The sequence below is a fragment of the Odocoileus virginianus genome, unplaced genomic scaffold (assembly GCF_023699985.2).
Source record: "Odocoileus virginianus isolate 20LAN1187 ecotype Illinois unplaced genomic scaffold, Ovbor_1.2 Unplaced_Scaffold_17, whole genome shotgun sequence".
NCBI lineage: Eukaryota > Metazoa > Chordata > Mammalia > Artiodactyla > Cervidae > Odocoileus > Odocoileus virginianus.
The window spans coordinates 254,217-275,501 of NW_027224279.1; the positions used below are offsets into that span (position 1 = coordinate 254,217).

Below are 21,285 nucleotides of genomic sequence, written 5' to 3' on the forward strand. Positions count from 1 at the left end.
TGATTATGTACCCTCAAAATTCCTGTGTTGAAATCTTAACCCTCAAGGTAATGATATTGGGAGGTGGGGCCTTTGGGAGGTGATTAGGTCACAGCAGTGGAGCCCTCATGAATGGCATTAGTGTGCTTATAAAAGAGGTGCCCCAGAGAGCTTCTTGGTCCCTCTTGCCATGTGAGAACACATAATGGCCATCTATGAACTGTCAGCAGAAGGAGAGTCTGGAGACCCTTCCTCCTATGGGCCTCAGTTCTTGGTAAGGATGCAAAGAAGAATCTAAGGTCTTACCCATTGCAAGAAAGTTTATTAACAATCAGGAAAGAACAGATCACAAAGAGTTGGACAAGACTGAGTATACTGCAGATGGTGACCGCAGCCGTGAGATTAAAAGACACTTACTCCTTGGATAAAAGCTATGACCCTTAGTATATTAAAAAGCAGAAACATTACTTTGCCAACAAAGGTCCATATAGTCAAAGCTATGGTTTTTCCAGTAGTCATGTATGGATGTGAGAGTTGGACCATAAAGAAAGCTGAGCACCGAAGAATTGATGCTTTTGAACTGTGGTGTTGGAGAAGACTCTTGAGAGCCCCTTGGACTGCAAGGAGATCCAACCAGTCCATCCTAAAGGAGATCAGTCCTGAGTATTCATTGGGAAGGACTGATGCTGAAGCTGAAGCTCCAATATTTTGGCCACCTGATGTGAAGAACTGACTCCTTAGAAAAGATCCTGATGCTGGGAAAGATTGAAGGCAGGAGAAGGGGATGACAGAGGATGAGATGGTTGGATGGCATCACCAACTCAATGGACATGAGTTTGAGCAAGCTCCGGGAGTTGATGGACAGGGAAGCCTGGTGTGCTGCAGTCTATAGGGTTGCAAAGAGTTGGACACGACTGAGCAACTGAACTGAGTATACACAAAAAAAGTACAGAAAGAACACTTCGAGAGGAGGGCCATGCAAGGGAGGCAAAAAATGGCCCTGGAGGGCTGAAGTACAGGTTTTAAGGAAGGGTCATTTGCATAATTGGGGGGTGTCATTGATTGATAGCTGCAGGTTATATAACAAGATGCTCTACTGTGCATGTTCTTCCTATAGTTTAGTCTGTTATAATTAGATGTATATATTCATGGAATGGGCTTCCCTGGTCGCTCAGCTGGTAAAGAATCTGCCTGCAATGCGGGAGACCTGGGTTCCATCCCTGGGTTGGGAAGATCCTCTGGAGGAAGGCATAGCAACCCATTCCAGTATTCTTGCCTGGAGAATCCCATGGACAGAGGAGCCTGGCAGGCTACAGTCCCTGGGGTCACAAAGAGTCAGACACGACCAAGCAACTAAGCACAGCACATTCATGGAATATTTATGAGCAGTTAATGAGTCCAGTGGCTGACAGAGATTACCTTAGTACCGGATACTGTGAGGTGAGTACATGTGCTAACATGGGGAAAGTCCCACCAGTCAGCAGGTGGGGACTTTTTCAGCTCCCTGACTATTTTTGCAGTACTAGTGGGTGTATTAGGGACAGGCCTGGTAAATTGCTTGGTGGGATTAGGCGGCTATTGGACAGTTAGCTGAATGGTCCACCTCTCTATTGCTCTCAGATAACTTCCTGCCTATCAGAACCAGGAAGTGGGCTCTCACTAGACACCAAATCTACCAGTGCCCTGATCTTGGACTTACAGCCTCTAGAAACTGTGTTGTTCATAAGCCACCCAGTATGTGGTATTTTGTTGAATCAGCTTGAATGGGTGTAAACACTGGGGGACACTGCTGTTGATTCCTTCTAGACAGTGGACTCCAGAGGGAGTTTGCCAGCATGTTCCCTCTACATTTGGGCTCACATGCCTTCAGGACACAGTCAACTGCCTTCAGAGTTCGAAGGACACTGACTGTTTGGAGTTCTGCTTTCATGCCTTGGATCTGTTACCTAAACCCACTAGGAGAGCTTCAAGAAGCAAAGCAGACCTGAGTTCATCTACATGCAAGAAAAGTATAGAGGCTTGTGTGAAAGATGGGGCCAATTTGCTAAGAAAAGAGAAGAGTTCTAGGAATGACCTTTGGAGATATCTCACATTCTCAAACCAAGGGACAATCAACCAACAAGAGAGAAATGGGCAAAAGGAAACAGAAACTCCAGAAAAGCTGGAGTAGGAGGGAGAGGAACATGGAGAGGATCTACACACAGCAACTAGAGGAATAATTTAAAAATATCCCACTTCCCTGCAATGAATCTACCTGCAATGAGGGAGACCTGGGTTCGATCCTGGGTTGGGAAGATCTCCTGGAGGAGGGCATGGCAACTCACTCCAGTATTGTTTGCCTGGAGAATCCCCATGGACAGAGGAGCCTGGCGGGCTACAGCCCATGGGGTCACCAAGATGGACACCACTGAATGACTAAGCACAGCACACAAGGATTCCATCACACCTAAGAATAAAACCTGAAGTCCTTCCCCTAACTCACAGGGTCCTACAGGATCCAACCTGCACCCATGCCTCCTTCCTTCTCTTTCTCTCTGTGCTCTCACCTCAGAGCTCTTATTCCCTCTGCTTGGAACACTTCCACCAAGATCTTCCATAGCCACATCTGCCACCCTCCAGCCCTCATATCTAGTCTGCTCCAGTGTTACCTCTGAGAGGCCTTCCCTGATCTGTCAAGTTGAAATAGGCTACCAAACACTAAAGCAGAAAACAGAATCCTAAGGCCCCCACATTCCCACACCAGGGACCCCTCTTCACAGTCATAGTCTTATCTCAGTGGAGCCTGGGTCCCCCTGCTTTTCCCTCATCAGTATGGATAAACCTGGTCACCACACTGAGCTGATCTATTTCCAGAACAAAGAGACCTACCCGCCTCTTTGGTCTGAACAGCCTGATTCAGGCCAGGTGGGGCCTCCCCAAGTTGACTAAAATGTTGAAAAGTGCTCCCTAGTAGGCCCTAGGGATTCGGGAAACTGGTAACTAGGATGTGTTTACATAGCAATACTACCAAAGAAGAGAAAACAAAAACACGTGGGGCCAAAGAGAATAAGGAAGAAAAACAATAAGACTGTGGGTTGAACTCCTCTGAACTATGGAGATTCTAAAAGGACTATGGTGGAAGCAAGGCCCGAAGCTATAAAGAGCAATATTGCATAGAAACCAGGAATGTTAGGTCCATGAATCAAGACAAATTGGAAGTGGTCAAACAGGAGATGGCAAGAGTGAATGTTGACATTTCAGGAATCAGCAAACTAAAATGGACTGGAATGGGTGAATTTAACTCAGATGACCATTATGTCTACTACGGTGGGCAGGAATCCCTTAGAGAAATGGAGCTAGCCACCATAGTCAACAAAAGAGTTCAAAATGCAGTACTTGGATGCAATCTCAAAAATGACAGAATGATCTCTGTTTGTTTCCAAGGCAAACCATTCAACATCATGGTAATCCAAGTCTATGCCCCAACCAGTAATGCTGAAGAAGCTGAAGTTGAATGGTTCTATGAAGACCTATAAGACCTTCTAGAACTAACACCCAAAAAAGATGTCCTTTTCATTATAGGGGACTGGAATGCAAAAGTAGGAAGTCAAGAAACACCTGGAATAGCAGGCAAATTTGGCCTTGGAGTACAGAATGAAGCACGACCAAGGATAATGAGTTTTGCCAAGAGAACGCACCGATCTAGGCAAACACCCTTATCCAACAACACAAGAGAAGACTCTACACATGAAGACTCTACAAGAGAAGACATCACCAGATGGTCAATACAGAAATCAGATTGATTATATTCTTTGCAGCTGAAGATGGAGAAACTCTATACAGTCAGCAAAAACAAGACTGGGAGCTGACTGCAGCTCAGATCATGAACTCTTTATTGCCAAATTCAGACTTAAATTGAAGAAAGTAGGGAAAACCACTAGACCATTCAGGTATGACCTAAATCAAATTCCTTACAATTATACAGTGGAAGTGACAAACAAATTCAAGGCATTAGATCTGTAGACAGAGTGCCTGATGAACTATGGATGGAGGTTCATGACATTGTACAGGAGACGAGATGAAGACCATCCCCAAGAAAAAGAAATGCGAAAAAGCAAAATGGTTGTCTGAGGAGGCCTTACAAATGGCTGAGAAAAGAACAGAAGTGAAAAGCAAAATAGAAAACGAAAGGTATACCTTTGAATGCAGAGTTCCAAAAGAGACATAAGAAAGCCTTCCTCAGTGATCAGTGCAAAGAAATAGAGAAAACAACAGAATTGGAAAGACTAGAGATCTCTTCAAGAAAATTAGAGATACCAAGGGAACATTTCATGCAAAGATGGGCTCAATAAAGGACAGAAATTGTATGGACCTAACAAAAGCAGAAGATATTAAGAGGTGGCAAGAATACACAGAAGAACTATACAAAAAAGATCTTCATGACTCAGATAACCATGATGGTGTGATCACTCACCTAGAGCCAGACATCCTGGAATGCGAAGTCAGGTGGGTCTTAGGAAGCATCACTATGAACAAAGCTAGTAGGAGGTGATGGAATTCCAGCTGAGCTATTTCAAATCCTAAAAGATGATGCTGTGAAAGTGCTGCACTCAATATGCCAGCAAATTTGAAAAACTCAGCAGTGGCCACAGGACTGGAAAAGGTCAGTCCTCATTCCAATTCCAAAGAAAGGCAATGCCAAAGAATGCTCAAACTACCACACAATGGCACTCATCTCACACGCTGGTAATGTTCATAATGTTCCAAGCCAGGCTTCAGCAATACGTGAACTGTGAACTTCCAGATGTTCAAGCTGGTTTTAGAAAAGGCAGAGGAACCAGAGATCAAATTGTTGGATCATCAAAAAAAGCAAGAGAGTTCCAGAAAAACATCTATTTCTGCTTTATTGACTATGCCAAAGCCTTTGACTGTGTGGATCACAACAAACTGTGGAAAATTCTTCAAGAGATGGGAATACCAGACCACCTGATCTGCCTCTTGAGAAATCTGTATGCAGGTCAAGAAGCAACAGTTAGAACTGGACATAGAACAACAGACTGGTTCCAAATAGGAAAAGGAGTACATCAAGGCGTAAATTGTCCCTGTGGTTATTTAACTTATATGCAGAGTACATCATGAGAAACACTGGGCTGGATGAAACACAAGCTGGAATCAAGATTGCCAGCAGAAATATCAATAACCTCAGATATGCAGATGACACCACCTTATGGCAGAAAGCAAAGAAGAACTAAAGAGTCCCTTGATAAAAGTGAAAGAGAAGAGTGAAAAAGTTGGCTTAAAGCTGGACATTCAGAAAACTAAGATCATGTCATCTGGTCCCATCCCTTCATGGCAAGATAGATGGAGAAGCAGTGGAAACAATGGCAGACTTTATTTTGGAGGGCTCCAAAATCACTGCAGATGGTGACTGCAGCCATGAAATTAAAAGACACTTACTCCTTGGAAGAAAAGTTATGACCAACCTAGACAGCATATTAAAAAGCAGAGACATTACTTTGCCAACAAAGATCCATCTAGTCAAGGCTATGATTTTTCCAGTAGTCATGTATGGATGTGAGAGTTGGGCTATAAAGAAAGCTGAGCGCTGAAGAATTGATGCTTTTGAACTGTGGTGTTGGAGAAGACTCTTGAGAGTCCCTTGGACTGCAAGGAGATCAAACCAGTCCATCCTAAAGGAAATCAGTCCTGAGTATTCATTGGAAGGACTGATGCTGAAGCTGAAACTCCAGTACTTTGGCCCCTTCATTCGAAGAGTTGACTCATCTGAAAAGACCCTGATGCTGGGAGGGATTGGGGGCAGGAGGAGAAGGGGGTGACAGAGGATGAGATGGCTGGATGGCATCTCTGAGCCAACGGATATGAGTTTGAGTAAACTTCAGGAGTTGGTGATGGACAGGGAGGCCTAGTGTGCTGCATTCCACGGGGTCACAAAGAGTCATGACAAAGACATGACTGAGCGACTGAACTGAACTGAACTGTGATGGATCAGGAAGTCACCTGAAGGTTGCATCTGAGGAAAAAATGACATTATAGATGTTACTGAGGAAAAAAAAAAAAGACTAGAGATTGGGAGATCTGGGAGTCCTCTATTTACAAGAGTTTGGTTTTCTGATGCAAACACATTTGTGAAGTCAGAGTGGAGAAATGAGACCTATACACTGTAGAAGAAAAGATCCAGGGTGAACTGGGGGAGGGAGGAGGGCTGCAGATGGAGTTGCTGAAGGGAGGGAGTATTTAGCTAGGACCCAGGTTTTCCCCAGGGTGGGACCAGGTAACTGCTCTGCCCATCAGAGAGATGTCAGAGTTTTTGCCTGTAAGACAAGCAGTGATGTGAACAGAAATGAAAATAGATGAAACAAATGAACAGTATTTGTGCCCAAATAAGGCTTACAAGTCCTTAAATGTGCAGCCCAGACCCCAACACCTTAAGATTTTGGTAACTGATTTAGCAGCAAAATCTGACCTGAACTGTCATGAGGCTGTTAGAGTCTTTCTATAAGCCACTTAACTGATTTCTCAGTCATTGCTGTAGAAAAATGAACATATTTGACTACCAGATTCTGCTCAGGATCCTGTGGTAGGGTTTACATAGTATAAAGGATACACTTGATATTTTCTGAAAACTGAAAGAGTGAATTTCAAACATGAAATTCTAATGGGTTATGGGACTGTGGATATGAATTTTAGGGAAATGAAAGTTCTCTAAGGTGAGAAGGAAGCTGTGAGCTGCTATAGGCCAGGCATGGGTCTCTCTTTCTCTCCAGATGGGTCAGTCACAGTCAGGTGCAGATTGAAGCATGGGGAGCTCCTTCCATCAGTCAGCTAGGGCCTGGAAAGAATCAGAACCATAATAGCAGGACCCTAGGAGGCCTCCCTGGGACAGACACACCACCACCACCACCACCACCACCACCACCATCACCAGGTCCTCCACCTGCCTCTTGTCTGTAGAAAAACTTTAGCCTCCTAGGCCTTCCCTGAGTTCCAAAGAATAAATTTAATCAGAGAAGTGAGAAAATGCAGAAAGAAAGGAAAAGTCAAACAAGGTGAAATAATAAGTTTCATCACTAAATAAAGTCAAGGACCATTAGTTCCTTTTAAGGGCTATAGATAATATTCTGAAGTACATCCTTGAGCTTTTTTTTTTTTTTTTTTACAGATAATGAAACCCCTACCAGGTGGAAGAAGTTGATTGCATGCTGCTCATTGGCAGGTAGACCTCAGACTGGTCGGAACCAGAAGGTTGATGATGCTGATTCCTGATTACCTCACCAGCAACCAATCAGAAGAATGTCCACAAGCTGATCTTGAACCCCACAACCCCCCTCACTCACCCTATCTTTAAAAACCTTCTGAAGTCCAGTGGGTGGTTTGGGCATTAGTTGCCCGGACTCCTTGCTTGGTGCATACAGTAACTGCTGCACTTTTCCCACCACAACCTCAATGTTGGTAGACTGGCTTTACTGCACTGGGACCAATGGACAAGTGGACCCAAGTTTGGTTGGGTAACAGGACCAGCACTGCGCAGGTTCTCATCTTCCCTTCGCTACCCCATCCTTGACCTCTCTAGAAAATGCAGGTGAGGTCTGAGAAATACAACTGCACTTTGAGGTAGGTTTGTAGACTTCCCTGGTGACTCAGATGGTAAAGCGTCTGCCTACAATGCAGGAGACCTGGGTTCGATCCCTGGGTCAGGAAGATCTCCTGGAGAAGGAAAAGGCAACCCACTCCAGTATTCTTGCCTGGAAAATCCCATCAACAGAGGAGCCTGGCAGGCTACAGCCCATGGGGTCGCAAAGAGTCGAACACGACTGAGCGACTTCATTTTCTTTCTTTGTGGCAGCGTGGCCATCACTTAGTGTTCATTTTTATTCTTCTGCTCATTAATTATCACGCATGCTTCATTCTTAGATAAAACTATTCGGAATTCACACAGATGATCAAGGGACCCCCGTGCCCGTCACGGGATCCTCAAACAAGTGCTTTTAACCGTGATAAGAGTAAGAAAGTGCTCCACGAAAGTAACTAATGAGGGACTGGGTGGCATCCTTCGGCCAGACTCAGAGAGCGTGCCTTGGCTCGGCAGGACAGAGCGCGAGGACACGCAGAAGGCCACATTTTCCCTCCGTCGCCACGTACAACTAGCTACATACCTCGAACCCCCAAGAGCTTCCAGCCCGCCCGCAGCCCAACAAACGCCCGGCCTGCACTCGGCCGCTCACTCTGGGTCCCGCCTACCCCCTTTCCGCTTCCGGCCGTCGGGGCGGGGCTTCCGGCCGCCGGGCGGGGCCTTGGGCTGCCTTGCGCGGCAGGTCTGGGAAGCAGCTGCGGCGGCGCGGCGATAGTGTCGCGGGGACCGAGGTGTGGGCTATGGCTGTGAACCTAAGCCGCAATGGGCCGGCGCTGCTGGAGGCCTACGAGAGAGTGGTCAACGAGAAGTCTTCAACCGACTGGTGGGCGACGGGGCGGGCCGGGAGCGGGCCGGGAACGGGCTGGGGCCGGCGAGCCAGGGCGCGCGGAAAGCTGAGCGCCGCGCACCTGCGCCACACCCCGCGAGATTAGGTCCCCACCTCCATCACCCCGTGCCCCTCTGTTTGTGCAGCTTAAACCCGGGTGGGGGCCCGGTAAGTCCCCAGCCCTTCCACTCCGCTAGCCACCGGTCTCGGCCCCTGGGCCTCGTTGGATCGTGGGCCTTGGCTGTGCTTGATGGCTTCGCCAGGTTCTCGTTTCCTGTTCGGGGACTTCCGTGGACAATGGGCACTTTGAGAAAGCCCTCTCAGCCCTCCTTGAGAAAGCGGAAGCTACATCTGCCTTCATTCCGAATGTTGTGTTCAGCAGTGGGACTCCGAGGGTGGTCTAGCAGCCAGACTGGAAATGGGAGCCTTGCTTTGGGAGCGTCAGACAGAGAGGTCGAGGGATTTAGGTCCTTGGTTCTCCAGGGATTTTAAGAACCTCCCTTTCATCACGAAGAATACTACTTTGTATGCGTGAACTATGGGGAGATGAATGAAAGGAGGATGCTGGTTATGTTTGGAAAAGGTCCCACCTTCCCTCCACCTCCGGTGACATCCTTTGCTGGAATGTCGGCAATAGGGCCTTTATAGTACAGAAGGCCTGAATCTGAAACCTCTGGCAGAGCCCAGGGTAGCCCACACATAGACCCTTGTTCTGTCCTGCATCAAGGGTCGTTGTAGGCATAGTAATTCTGTTAATTTCCATATGTCTTAAATTACATTCACAGATCAGTTTTGAGCGTTTATAGTTCTAAGAAATATGCTGCATATAATGAAGTAAGGTGACCAACTTTGAGGAGCCTTATTCCTTTGCCTGGGAAAGGGCTCTCTGGGCGAGGCTGAACAACTGGCTTTCTCCGCTTGTCAAGTGCTACTGTTTTCTCATCTCTGCTTTCCCTGGTGCCCAGCCCAGTGGCTTCTGTCCAGTGTACTATTGGGATATCGAGAACACTAGTGCCTATCCTTTCCTTCACTCCGAGGCATTTTAGGGAAGAGCTTCAGAATACTAGCTTCCTGGGTCTGCAGAATTTCTGGGGCTACGTCAATCTGGGCAGGTCTGCATGTACAGACCTGCTGAAAAAATATCTGACCATGTCACTTCCCTGCTTAAACTCCGCAGTGGCTTCCTGTTGCATAAATAAAGCCTGGACTCTTCGCCATGGCTGACAGGCCCTGCATGACCTGGCTCCTAACTGCTCCACCTGTTTACCACCACTCTAGCCTTCTTTCGAAAAGACAATGGCACCCCACTCCAGTACTCTTGCCTGGAAAATCCCATGGACGGAGGAGCCTGGTAGCAGCCCATGGGGTCTCTAAGAGTTGGACATGGCTGAGCGACTTCACTTTCACTTTTCACTTTCATGCACTGGAGAAGGAAATGGCAACCCACGCCAGTGTTCTTGCCTGGAGAGTCCCAGGGACAGGGGAGCCTGGTGGGCTGCCGTCTATGGGGTAGCACAGAGTCAGACACTACTGAAGCGACTTAGCAGCAGCAGCCTTCTTTTTCTTCCTTAAACTTGCAAGCTGGTGTTCCTCACAACCCTTGTTCTTTATGCTTCCTCTGCCTGGAGTGCCTTTCCACATCATCCTAGGGGGCTCCCCAAACGATTTCTCAAGCTCTGGTATTGCCTTTTTGGAGAGGCCTTTCTAGATTCCTGTTCATTTGGTTGCAGTCAGATATTCCCATCTCCCTGGTTGGCTTCCTCAGACACACACTATGCATCCTCGTTGATTTTGTCACCTTTTCTCTTCACCAGAAAGGATGGGGTGGGCCCCATCTCTGTCCCAGTTGTAGGGGTACTGAGAGGAGTACACAAAAAGTGGCAGAGAAGCAAGAAGTGGTCTCCAGTTTGGTGGGTCATAAAGTTTCACATTCAGAGTGGGTGCATTGGAACAGGCTCTGAAGCGAGATGGGATAGGGAGCAGCCATAACATCAGCTCTCTGTACTGGGTCTTTCTCCTGGGGAAACCAGGTTCTTCCCCTGGGTTGTGGCATATTTGCTCACTTCCTGTACCCACTTCTCTACCTGACTATACATTAGTGTGATGTGTTTGCGTGTGTGTGTTTTGTCTCCATTAAAAAGTAAGTTCTGTGGTCAGGCCCTATTAAGGATTATTCATAGCTGTATTCCATCACTCGCAAGTAACAGGCTTTCAGACTGTTTTTGAAAGTGATTGAGTTATAAGGTACTTAGTGCCCACATGCTCCTTGTGCTGTGTGCCTGCACAAGCCAACAGCCAACACATCATTTTTTTTTTAATTTAATGTTGATTTGCAAGAAGGTTGTTTGATTGAATGTTGGATGAACTTCTGAACTGGGAACATTCAAGAAGGTGGCTTAGGCTGGAGCCTAGGATAAAGGGGAATGAAGTCAGAGGGGTGGATGGTAGGCACAGGGCGTGCTACCATGCCTTGTTAGCTGCTGGATCTCTTGGAAAAGCGAAGCCTGAGCAGCAGTCTCTGTTTCGTGGTGCTTGTCCAGTGTGCCTGTCTTCTGCAGCCACGGTTTGTGGCCTTCAAGAGGAATGGGTTTCTTTCCTCCAGGAGGAAGGCTGGTCAGGACCCTGACCCCCAGATTCTGGATGTCTCCCAGATCTTTGGACCTGGGTATAACTTCTTCTGACTTTCTTAGGCTTAGGCAGCTCTGCCCAGTGCTGTTTTCTAGGCCCGTGGAAAGCTGAGTGGAACTTGATTTGGTTCCTGTCAGACTTTTGACTCTGCAGTTTCTATCTGGCACACCTCAGCAGCCTGTGCTTTGGAGCATGGGGAGATGACACGCCAGATTGGGTTTTGACTGGGTTAAGCCTTTGACTTACTGTCCCATGGATTACCACCTTCACCTTGGCATCTGCCAGCACTCTCTGGAGCTGAGCTTCTGCAGGGTTCATGCTGATGGCTCGGCTTTATGTGGCCTGCATGGATGCTGTCTCTTCTAGAATGTTCTCTCTGAGTAATCTTTGTTCTGGTCAAAGGACCTTCCATGGCCCTTTCCTAGATTTAATACAATTTACCATACTTCGCAACACTTACAGGGCACAGATTTATAAGCCCAAATCTTTGCCAGCGTTCTTATGAATAGTCTTATAGAAGGAAGGTATGACCCAGGGTCACCTGTGAAGACCTGAGGCTCTGCTAGGTTATAGAACTTGCCCATAGGAGCCTGTCCTGTGAGGAAACTGACTTCATGTTGCGTCATGGCCTCTATGGTTTCTGATGCCGTATGCAGCCTATAAAAGTCTGCATTTGCTGGAAGAGTCTCAAGCCCAGGCAGACCTGCTCCACCAACCTTTCAGACTTTCCAGAAGACTGCAGACATGCACACGGGCATTGGTTATTAAAAATGCATATATTTCTCTATCCTCCTCCTCCTTGGCGTGCTCTGGTTTCAGGAATATGCAAGTATCTTTTGCTTGTTCATATGGACATACATGGGCTTCCCTCATAGCTCAGTCGGTAAAGAACCTGTCTGCAATGCAGGAGACCCAGTTTCGATTCCTGGGTCGGGAAGATCCCTGGAGAAGGAAATGGCAGCCCACTCCAGTATTCTTGCCTGGAGAATCCCATGGACAGAGGAACCTGGCAGGCTACAGTCCATGGGGTCGCAAGAGTCAGACACAACTTAATGAGTAAACCACCACCACCATCGACATACATGGTAGCAAGGTAAATGTTTCACACATAAATGTGTAGAACATTGCCGTAAAATTTCACAGCCTAGTTTTCTGCAAAGTACACGCATGCTTCCCATCTCCATAAGAGTTGGTCCTCACGACAAGCCACTCTGGTAGGTTGGGCCAGTTCCAGATGAGAAGGCTGAGCTCTGGGAGCCCCAGCAGCCTACTGAGATCCTGCCTCATAGTGGGGCTTGTGTCAGCCCACTTGTTGCTGTCAGGCTGAGCTCTTGGGGTGCAGTGTGAAGCTTTGGTGGGTTCAGTGACGGCACAAGGTTACCAGGGCACTGGTTATGAGCCTATTTGTGTTTTGTTTCAGGGCCCTCTTTACTTACGAAGGAAACAGCAATGACATCCGCGTGGCTGGCACTGGGGGTGAGTATGGTCAAATGAGGAAGTAGATGGGCTACAGGAGCATCAGGAGGTGGGGGGCAGCAGGGAGAGTTGGGACATCAGTGCTCTATCTCTGCTGGCATTGACACCATCACAGCAGGAGGAAGGACACTCAGGGTGCAGAGGTATCCCCTGCACGTGGCATGACCAGTGACACCTTCCCTGGCTGTCAATGAGCCTACCCCACATCAGTGTCAATGTTGAGGAATTCCCTGCTCCCCTGACCTGAGAGACTGCAGCCAACCAGGCAGGACTTGCCCACAGCTCCTTCTGGCTTGCTTTGGGTTTCAGATGTTTCTAAGTGAAAATACCTACTCCTTGGCTGTCTCTGCCTGGAGGTGCAAGGCAGCAGTGTTCTCTGTGTCATAGGTGGGAAGAGCTGAGATGGGGAATAGGCCTGCCCTCTCTAGCTTGCAGACAGCCCAAGGCCTGGCCTGTGCTCTGTCCTTAGCCCCGGGCTGTAGCTGAGACAGGATGACAGTCCCCCAGAGCTGAGTGTTGGTGGAGAAAGAGAAGGTACAGACACATCCTTCCTTCTGCCCTCTTTCTGGTGGATTGAATATCTGCTGGGCACACCCCCACCTGGGAGAGGTCATATCAATGTATATGGTCAGCTGGGACAGGGTGACCTGGAAAAGTGCTGCCCAAATACAGGGTGATAGGAAGGCTGTTGGGAAGAACAGGCTCTTGGCCAGTGCTGGGCAGAGGGGTATAAACTGTAGATCCCCCACCTGATACCCTTGACTCCTTAATTCTCAAGGCCAGCTCACCTGACCTGAGTGACATAGCTTCATTATTCAGTGCATGCTCACTGGCATGTTCTCTGCTTGCTGCATGAATGGTTCTAGTAACTTGTTGGTAGAAAACCTCTTTCATGAGCGGTTCTTCTTGGGTGGTCTTCTTTCTAGAAGGACTGCCACTGACGGTGGAGTCAGGTGCACTGTGATGTCATAGGGAACTGAGAGTTGCAGAGTTCAGGTTTCATGCCACCATTCGCAGTGATATTCACAGGCTCTGCTGTGGGTGCCCACAGCAGGGCCGCAGGACTGCCCCAGGTTTTGTGGAGCCCAATAGGTAAAATACCTGATCCAGCACTTTCTCACAACCTGGGAATGTCTGGGGTACCTGAGAGGAATCCAGAACTCTAGTGCATGCTGGGGCTTACAGCCTAAGTGTCAGGGGAGAGTGGCATAGGGTCGACCACTCCTATTTCCCCATCACTCCCTTGTCCCTACTCAGGGAGTCTAAGAGCTGAGGCCCTATATGACTAGGCAGTTAACATCTGCTCAGGAGCCTCTGGTGGCCCTGGAGTCTGAGCAGACATGTAAGGACAGGGTGACTCACAGCAGGCCCTGCTATCCCGGGGCGGTTAGTGGAGTTCAGGCCGTGGTAAAACTACTGCAGAGCTCCTCCATTGGAGGTCTGGTGCCTGCCTGGTTTGCAGCAGAAATGACATTTTTATTTCCAGAATTACCTGTAAGTTTGCAGGAGGAGTGATTTTTAGACTAGTGTGGCTTAAAAATCACTTGAGGTGCTTTTCACAAGTGCAGACCCTGGGGTCCGTCCAGTTCTCATAAGTCAGCTTAGTGGGGGTAGGCCTAGGAATCTGATTCTGTTTCAGATAGGACTGAGAACCCTGGCTTAGAAGCAGCTTGGGTTTCCTTTCCTGGTGGACTAGGTGCCAGGGTGGGCGTGGGGTCCCTGGACCACCTCTGACTCTCCTTGTGACTGCTGCAGAGGGGGGCCTGGAGGAGATGGTGGAGGAGCTCAACAGTGGGAAGGTGATGTACGCCTTCTGCAGGGTCAAGGACCCCAACTCCGGCCTGCCCAAGTTTGTCCTCATCAACTGGGTATGTGGAACTTGAGGGCTTCTGAGTTCTCATCTAGATGTGATCCAGAAAAACTTCCTCTTCTTATTTCCTTCTTTGCCTTTTGTGACTGGAGCAGGGGAGAACTTGACTTCCCAACAGCTTGAATCTGGTGACTGGACAGAATAGTGGGTTCATTCATTGTGGCCCAAAGGGCACCTGGGGCCTTACTTGTGCAGACTTCACTGTCCTGGCCCAGAAGTACTCCTGTAAAATGGATTACAGGCAACCACAGGACACTCTTGTCCTTGTCCTTGTCCCTTTCAATGTAGTCATCCTCGGGGAGCAGAGGGCCTGGATAAGGGCTAGGAGGGCTCTGGGAGTATAGGACAGTGACTCTAATGAAATGGCTCCCCTGGGTGGGGACTGTGGAATTCTAAGGAAACTTACCACAGTGGAAGCGGGTGACTTCCTTCTCCAAGACTCTGCCTGACTCGGAGGTTTGGGGGTCTCACCATGTCCTCTGCTTTAGGGATTGCGGTTTTGTCTTTCCTAGAACACAGGGAAACTGCCGATTCCCTGGGGTGGGTGGTGACTTTGCAGGGAGACCTGGGTGACATCGAGGAATGTGCTGTGTTGCAGACCGGTGAGGGTGTGAATGACGTGCGGAAGGGAGCATGCGCCAACCACGTCAGCACCATGGCCGGCTTCTTGAAGGTGAGGGCTGCTCTGTACGGGGCCTCCCAGCATTCACCAGATCTCCAGGTTCCAGGGTGTGAGGTGGCAGGAATCACATCCAGAGTTGGAAGTGTGCCTTGCATCTGAGGCTGCTCTGCTCTTGCCCAGGATGTAGCCAGAGCCCCTGCAAGCTGGCCTCAGTGGGTGGGGACAGAGGACCACAAAGAGGCCATGCTGGAGCTGGTCTTGAGGCAGGGCTAAGCCTTGGGTTCCACTTGTTTTATGAGGACAAATTTTCAGCTATACTTTAAGGATCTGGAGGAGAAGGATAGTTGCTTATGTCCACAACCTCAATGTGCATGTTCCCTTTAATGCTTTTTTTTCCCCCAGTCCATTTCTGCATATATTTATTTTAGTCATCATATAATGGAACTTTGTTTAATTTCAAAAGCATTGTGATCAAAAACTATTTGTTGTTCACTTGTCAGCTTACTCTTTGCATTTCTTTGGTTACTGGCAAGGAGATCCAGGACTTTGTTTTCTGGTTCTGCCAACATTTCTTCATATGTACCTCAGTTTCTCCATCTTGGAGGTAAAAGAGAGGGTCCCAAGCTTATTGGTGTTAAGTACCAACAAGGTCATAGTTCTCGTTTTTCATGGAGAAATAGTAGCTTGCTTTTTGCAGAAAATGTGCTTGTTTCCAGGTGCCTTTTAAGGTTCGTTTTCATTCACTGGGAAGAAGCTCTTTAATGCCAGGGCTGTCTTGTAGCAGCGCTGAACAGGCCACACTGTGGAGGGTGCGGGCCTTCCATGAAAGCTGGGATAAGAACTGTAGGTTTCCCTCAGCTGGTTTTCCTGAGGCCCTGGTGAGAGCAGGCCTCCTGACCCTGAGCCCTGTGCAGCCTGTCCTCCCCTGGGGCCGCAGTGCTTTTTTCTCATCAAGTCCTGCTCCTGCTGCAGGGGGCCCATGTGACCATCAATGCCAGGGCCGAGGAGGACGTGGAGCCCGAGTGCATCATGCAGAAGGTGGCCAGGGCCTCAGGTGCTAACTATGCCTTCCACAAGGAGAGTAGCCGCTTCCAGGACACGGGCCCCCAGGCTCCAGTGGTGAGTGCTGTGTGGCCCTGAGGGCAACCCCTAACTTCAGACTGATTGGACCCACGTTCAGTGCTTTATTCCCAGAGGGACCGGGCCGCCACCTGCCTGGCTTCTGGTCCCGGAGCCTGATTGAGGTGCCTGTGGTGACCCTGTGCCTGACAGGAGCAGGAGTTGCCTTCTTGAGGCAGGCACCAGTGCGCATGAGGAGTGGCCTTTCACCCTGTGCGGTGGTGCTGGAGCCTCTCACGCTGCATCTGTGTGGTCAGGGGTTCTCTGCAGAGAGATTCCATCCACCCTGCAGGCCATGACACCAGAGTATCCTGTGTGGCCCTGGACAGTGGTTGCTTTGGAGCAACTCCTGGTGGTGTACAGGGGAAGCCTCTCTTAAGTTGTGGCCACACACCTTTGGGCTTGTGGCCTGGTGCTTGCTGCGGAGCTGAGTCTCCCAACACGTAGCTGAGGTTCTCGGGTATTCTGTGGGTGCTGCATTGCAGTTAGCTGTCTGAGGAAACCCCTGTCCAGAGTTTTCCTCAGCACGGCCCAGCTTCCAGGATTCTCAGGCAGGCCCAGGGGCCTTTCCTGCCTTAGCCTCCGTGCACAAGGGCCTGGTGTAACCAGAAACGATTCCAGTTTTCTCTGGGGTTGAGCATCCCCACTTGGAGTTTCCAGGGCCTTTCAGGCTGTTTTTGTTTCAGGCCTCCTTAAGAGTCACTGTTCCAAGCGCCACTCCTCCCAGGTGCCATCACAGCAGTTCTTAGCCATTCTGTGCTCCCGTCAGTGGCCCTGTAGTGAATTCTCTGTCCTCTCAGGGCTCAGTGTACCAGAAGACCAATGCTGTGTCTGAGATCAAAAGGATTGGCAAAGACAGCTTCTGGGCCAAAGCAGAGGTAAGTGCTGCCCAGGGCGTGATGACGAGAGCTGGCATTTATGTAGCATTGTCTGTGCACCAAACATGAGCTGCTACATCTCAGTTTTTCTTACAATAAGTTCACTGATACTTGTTCAGTAAGGGATTTGAATAAATAAGCCTTTTGGCACCCATTTGCAGATGGTTGAACTAAATGGTTAGAGGTGTTAAGTAACATAGCTAGTGAGCGTTGCTTTAGAGCCCACGCTTGACCACAGCCTCTGCAGCCTGGCTGAATAGGTCACGGGTGAGAGGGGAGGTCCATGTTGCCGGCAGTGCAGAGGCCGAGTGCGGCAGGCGGGTGCGACTCTCCCTGCAGAAGGAGGAGGAGAACCGCAGGCTAGAGGAGAAGCGGCGAGCGGAGGAGGAGCGGCAGCAGCTGGAACAGGAGCGCCGGGAGCGGGAGCTGCGCGAGGCTGCCCTCCGGGAGCAGCGCTATCAGGAGCAGGGAGGCGAGGCTGGCCTCCAGAGGTGAGGTGGGGGCTGGCACCTACTGGGAGGGGCTGTCTCTCCTTCTCCCTAGGAGTGTCCCCCAGAAGCAGGTAAGGAGTATGCTGAGCCAGGCTGCAGCTCTTCCCTCTGCTCCTCCCAGCAGGAAGTATGAACAGCATGATGTGGTTTCAAGGAACAGAGAGGAGCAGGTGAGTCTTGGATGCTCCCACCTTGAGAGGCCAAAGTAATATGCGGAGGCTCGTCCAGGACAGGTGTGTAGGCTGCCTGCTGGGAACGATGGTGGCCACATGGATTCCTCCAGATGCACGCATCTTGTGCCACAGGCCCTAGAGAGGGGCTTCCTCTAAGGGGCCTGCAGGGGGCTGGGCAGATCTGAACATGGGACATGTGGTGTCTCAGAGCTGGCAGTGGAGAGGAGGCTGAGGGCAGAAGCTTAGCCCGATGTGGGTCTCCTGTGATCCTGGAAAAGACCTGTGAGCCCCTCAGCTTTGGGGTGTTGCTTCCTGACCCCCCTGCACAGCTGCGGGGAGCCAGGCAGGCCGATGGACTCCTGGGCCTCATTCACTATCGGGTCCATGTGCACTCCTCTATGAGCTTGTTTGTCCACAGCCAGCACACCCACGGGAGATTTTCAAGCAGAAGGAGAGGGCCATGTCTACCACATCCATCTCCAGCCCTCAGCCAGGTGAGACTTCCCTTGGTCCAGCTGTGAGGCAGGGGATGGCTGAAGGGGTCTGGGGTCCCAGTACAGGCTGCCCTGAATTAGTGACAGATGTATCAGAACGTGAAAGGGATGATTAAGGAGAGCCTGTGCTTGTGTGGGTAGCTTCTGGGATGCAAGCCTGGGACCCAGGTGCCACCTTCCTGCTCTTGACCTCCTCCTCCAGAGACCTGGTGGGACAGGAGGGACCATGTGTGGCTCTGCAAAGAATACTCTCCAGTCCTGGCCCTGTGCCCCGGCACAGCTCCCGTGCTGGGTTGTTATCTGGGCCTCAGGGCCGTGGATCCGTCATCTCTCTAGCCCTCAAAGGCTGTATCAGACTGCACTGCTGGCCAGCTCTCGAACACTGCACAAGGCCCACGGTGCACATACGTGATGTGTGCATGCTAGGTAGTATTCCTGTAGCTGTTCCACGTCCCCATTCACTCCCTGTGTGATGTTCACTGTCCCAGAACAGGTCCCCCTTCTGAGCAATACAGAGCACAGAAAAGATAGCAGGTACTTGCTTCTTCCTCCTTTCCAACTGTGTGATGTCTTACATGTCTACCATTGGTTTGTAGGCAAGCTGAGGAGCCCCTTCCTGCAGAAGCAACTCACTCAACCAGATACCCCCCTCAGCAGAGAGTCAGCTCATGCCACCTCAAGGCCCAGGGCAGGCAAGGCTGTTGGCTGCCCCGTGGAGGGTTGAGGGTGGGAGGGAGACGTGGGTTGTCCTGTCCCCTCCCCTGGGTCAGAGTGAGTTGTGTCCCCTCGTGCAGATCTCCGCGAGGAGCCGGTGCCCAGCATCCCTCCGTGTTCGGTGCAGGTGGAAGAGGAGGCCGTGTACGAGGAACCCCCAGAGCAGGAGACTGTCTATGAGGAGCCTCCGATGGTGGGTTTTCTGCAGCAGGGCAGATCTGTGAAGGGGCCGCATACCCAGAAATGCACTCCCTGGCTCTCCCATCATGGGACACCTAACTTTGTGCCTCACTGCCTGTGACTCATCTCGCTTAGTCCTGGAGGAGGCCCTGGCCCTCGTGCCCTCCCCACAAGTCTGTGGTGGGCCCTGGTCACGAGCAGGGTTGCGTCTGGGGTAATCAAGACCTGAGACTTGGCTTCTTCTTTCCCGTCCATGGGCAGGTGCAGCAGCAAGATGCCGGCTCGGAGCCCGTTGACCACGCCCGCGGGCTGAGTGGGAAGGGGCTCTGTGCCCGGGCCCTGTACGACTACCAGGCAGGTAATGTGCTGTCCAACCGCCTCCGGCCACAGGGCCCAAGACCAGGAGGCGGGGTTTGGGGCCCCTCGAGGAAATAGCCCCAGGAGGGGTCAGAAATGGAAGCAGGGTGAGAAGGAAGAACGGGTGGGTGTGCTGCACAGCTCAGGCGTCCCCACGTGCTCTGAGCAGCTGCTTGCTGTCCACTGGTGTGAATCCCAGTTGCCCACCTTGTTCTGGAACTAGAAATATGACCAGAGGAATGGGTCAGAGACCTGGATGCTGGTACCCCTCCCGCTGACCCTGGGTGGAGGCTTCAGGGAGCAGGCTGATATGTGGAAGTGCTATATTCTAGTCTTTCACTGGGACAGTGGTCCCAGAGTCAGACTGTAGAAAGATGTGTCCTGGGGGACTGGCCACAGGAGCAGCATCAGGACAGGCTGGTGGCCAGGGTCCCCGAGCTCTCAGCACAGCATCTGGGCTCACCTTCTTTGCAGCCGACGAGACCGAGATCTCCTTTGACCCTGAGAACCTCATCACCGGCATTGAGGTGATTGACGAAGGCTGGTGGCGTGGCTATGGGCCAGATGGCCACTTTGGCATGTTTCCCGCCAACTATGTGGAGCTCATTGAGTAAGGACCCTCGACTGCTGGCTGAAGCCAAGGGCTGTCCTTCCCTTCCCCACCCAGATGTGATTTCCTTCTTGCTGGAAGAGGTTGGGTGAGGGTTGTGTACGGCACTTTCAAGGAATGGTATCTGCTGATGAGGACAAGCCCTCTGGCTCCCTCTGGCTTGGGTGGCTTGGCCTCTGTTACCCCAGATGCAGCAATAACCTGGTGATCTCCAGACGTGCTACCAGAGCTTCCCAAACTCCCAAACAGCCTGGCCCTTGACCCCCAGCAGAAGACACTGCGCCGAGGCCTGCCCAGAGCCAGCCCTCAGTAACCTCTGCCCCAGGAGTGTGGCGCTGCCAGGGGCGGGGGGTCTGAGCAGGGGCACCTCGAGGCCTCCTGCATTTGCCTTTCTTTCCTTTTCCTCTTGGCTCTATGGGATGGTGTCTATAACTAGAATGTCCGTGATCCTTGGGAACAGTGAACTTAGTTTATGACCAAAGTCGGAGTGGGTCATGACTTTGACGACAGTATTTCTGGATCCTACTCTGTCCTGCCCATTTCTCTGTTCCTCTGCCTGGGCTGTGGGCAGTGGAGACAGAGACGACCAAGCCCCCATCTGAATATGTGAAGGAGGAGGTGAAAACATCAACAGACACTGCATTGCCTTCCATGTGGCTCACTCTTGTCTCCTGGCCCCAGTGTGCCTGAGAGGTTCAGGAGAAGTAACCATGGTGGCCTGTTCGTGCTGTCTTTCCTTATTTCTGCCCCAGCCCACCTATGTCTGCTTTTGGAATAACAACTGCCCCACACAGGCGCTAGCTCTGATCCATCCTATTGTAGCCCTCACCTGTACACCCTCTGACCTCTGACCAACCATTAGCCACCTAGAAGAGGCATAAAGATCTACATGTGACTGAAGTCAGCCTTCTGCATCTCAGTTCTCTGGGAGGGGCCGAGGACCACTCTGACCCCTGCCACAGGGAACTTCCCCTCACCCAGGACAGCCCGTGTGCCTGTGTGCATGCAGCGAGGCACCCACACCACCGTGTCTGGGGAATTACAGCTCCTCTTCTAGTGCCTGGCAGAAGCAGCGTGGGGCAAAGGATGTGCTGAGGAGGCTGCCAGCCCCAGGCAGTGGGGCTGGTGGCCAGTCCCAGTGCCCGCCCCCCCCCACCCCCCCCCACTGCCTGGCTGCAGATGGCACTTCCTGTCGACTTAGGCTGAGCTGCAGGCAGGTCCCACCATGTCCAGATATC

At 50.7% G+C, this 21,285-nt stretch overlaps 1 protein-coding gene across 3 annotated transcripts; it reads left to right on the forward strand.

Annotated features, from left to right (window-relative positions):
- The first annotated feature begins 8,252 nt into the window (after nt 1-8,252).
- On the forward strand, nt 8,253-20,947 carry DBNL (drebrin like). 3 transcript variants are annotated; one of them, XM_020897660.2, is made up of 13 exons: nt 8,253-8,432; nt 12,484-12,539; nt 14,295-14,407; nt 15,008-15,082; nt 16,004-16,150; nt 16,951-17,028; nt 17,368-17,519; nt 17,641-17,689; nt 18,111-18,186; nt 18,783-18,878; nt 18,981-19,093; nt 19,342-19,438; nt 19,912-20,947. In XM_020897660.2, exons 1-13 carry the CDS (start codon nt 8,350-8,352, stop codon nt 20,049-20,051), a joined length of 1,275 nt encoding a protein of 424 aa, XP_020753319.1. In that variant the 5' UTR covers nt 8,253-8,349; the 3' UTR covers nt 20,052-20,947. The 3 variants fall into 3 exon arrangements, with proteins under 3 accessions (XP_020753319.1, XP_020753320.1, XP_020753321.1); XM_020897661.2 differs by having other exon boundaries at nt 8,254-8,432; nt 17,644-17,689; XM_020897662.2 differs by lacking the exons at nt 14,295-14,407; nt 15,008-15,082 and having other exon boundaries at nt 8,257-8,432.
- The last annotated feature ends 338 nt before the right edge of the window (nt 20,948-21,285 follow it).

What these genes read in the sequence shown, in the direction of transcription:
- DBNL (XM_020897660.2), top strand. Translation starts at nt 8,350, where the DNA reads ATGGCTGTGAACCTAAGCCGCAATGGGCCGGCGCTGCTGGAGGCCTAC. An exon ending in GAGAAGTCTTCAACCGACTG is followed by an intron (nt 8,433 to 12,483) that starts GTGGGCGACGGG and finishes GTTTTGTTTCAG; the next exon opens with GGCCCTCTTTACTTACGAAG. An exon ending in CCTGTACGACTACCAGGCAG is followed by an intron (nt 19,439 to 19,911) that starts GTAATGTGCTGT and finishes CCTTCTTTGCAG; the next exon opens with CCGACGAGACCGAGATCTCC.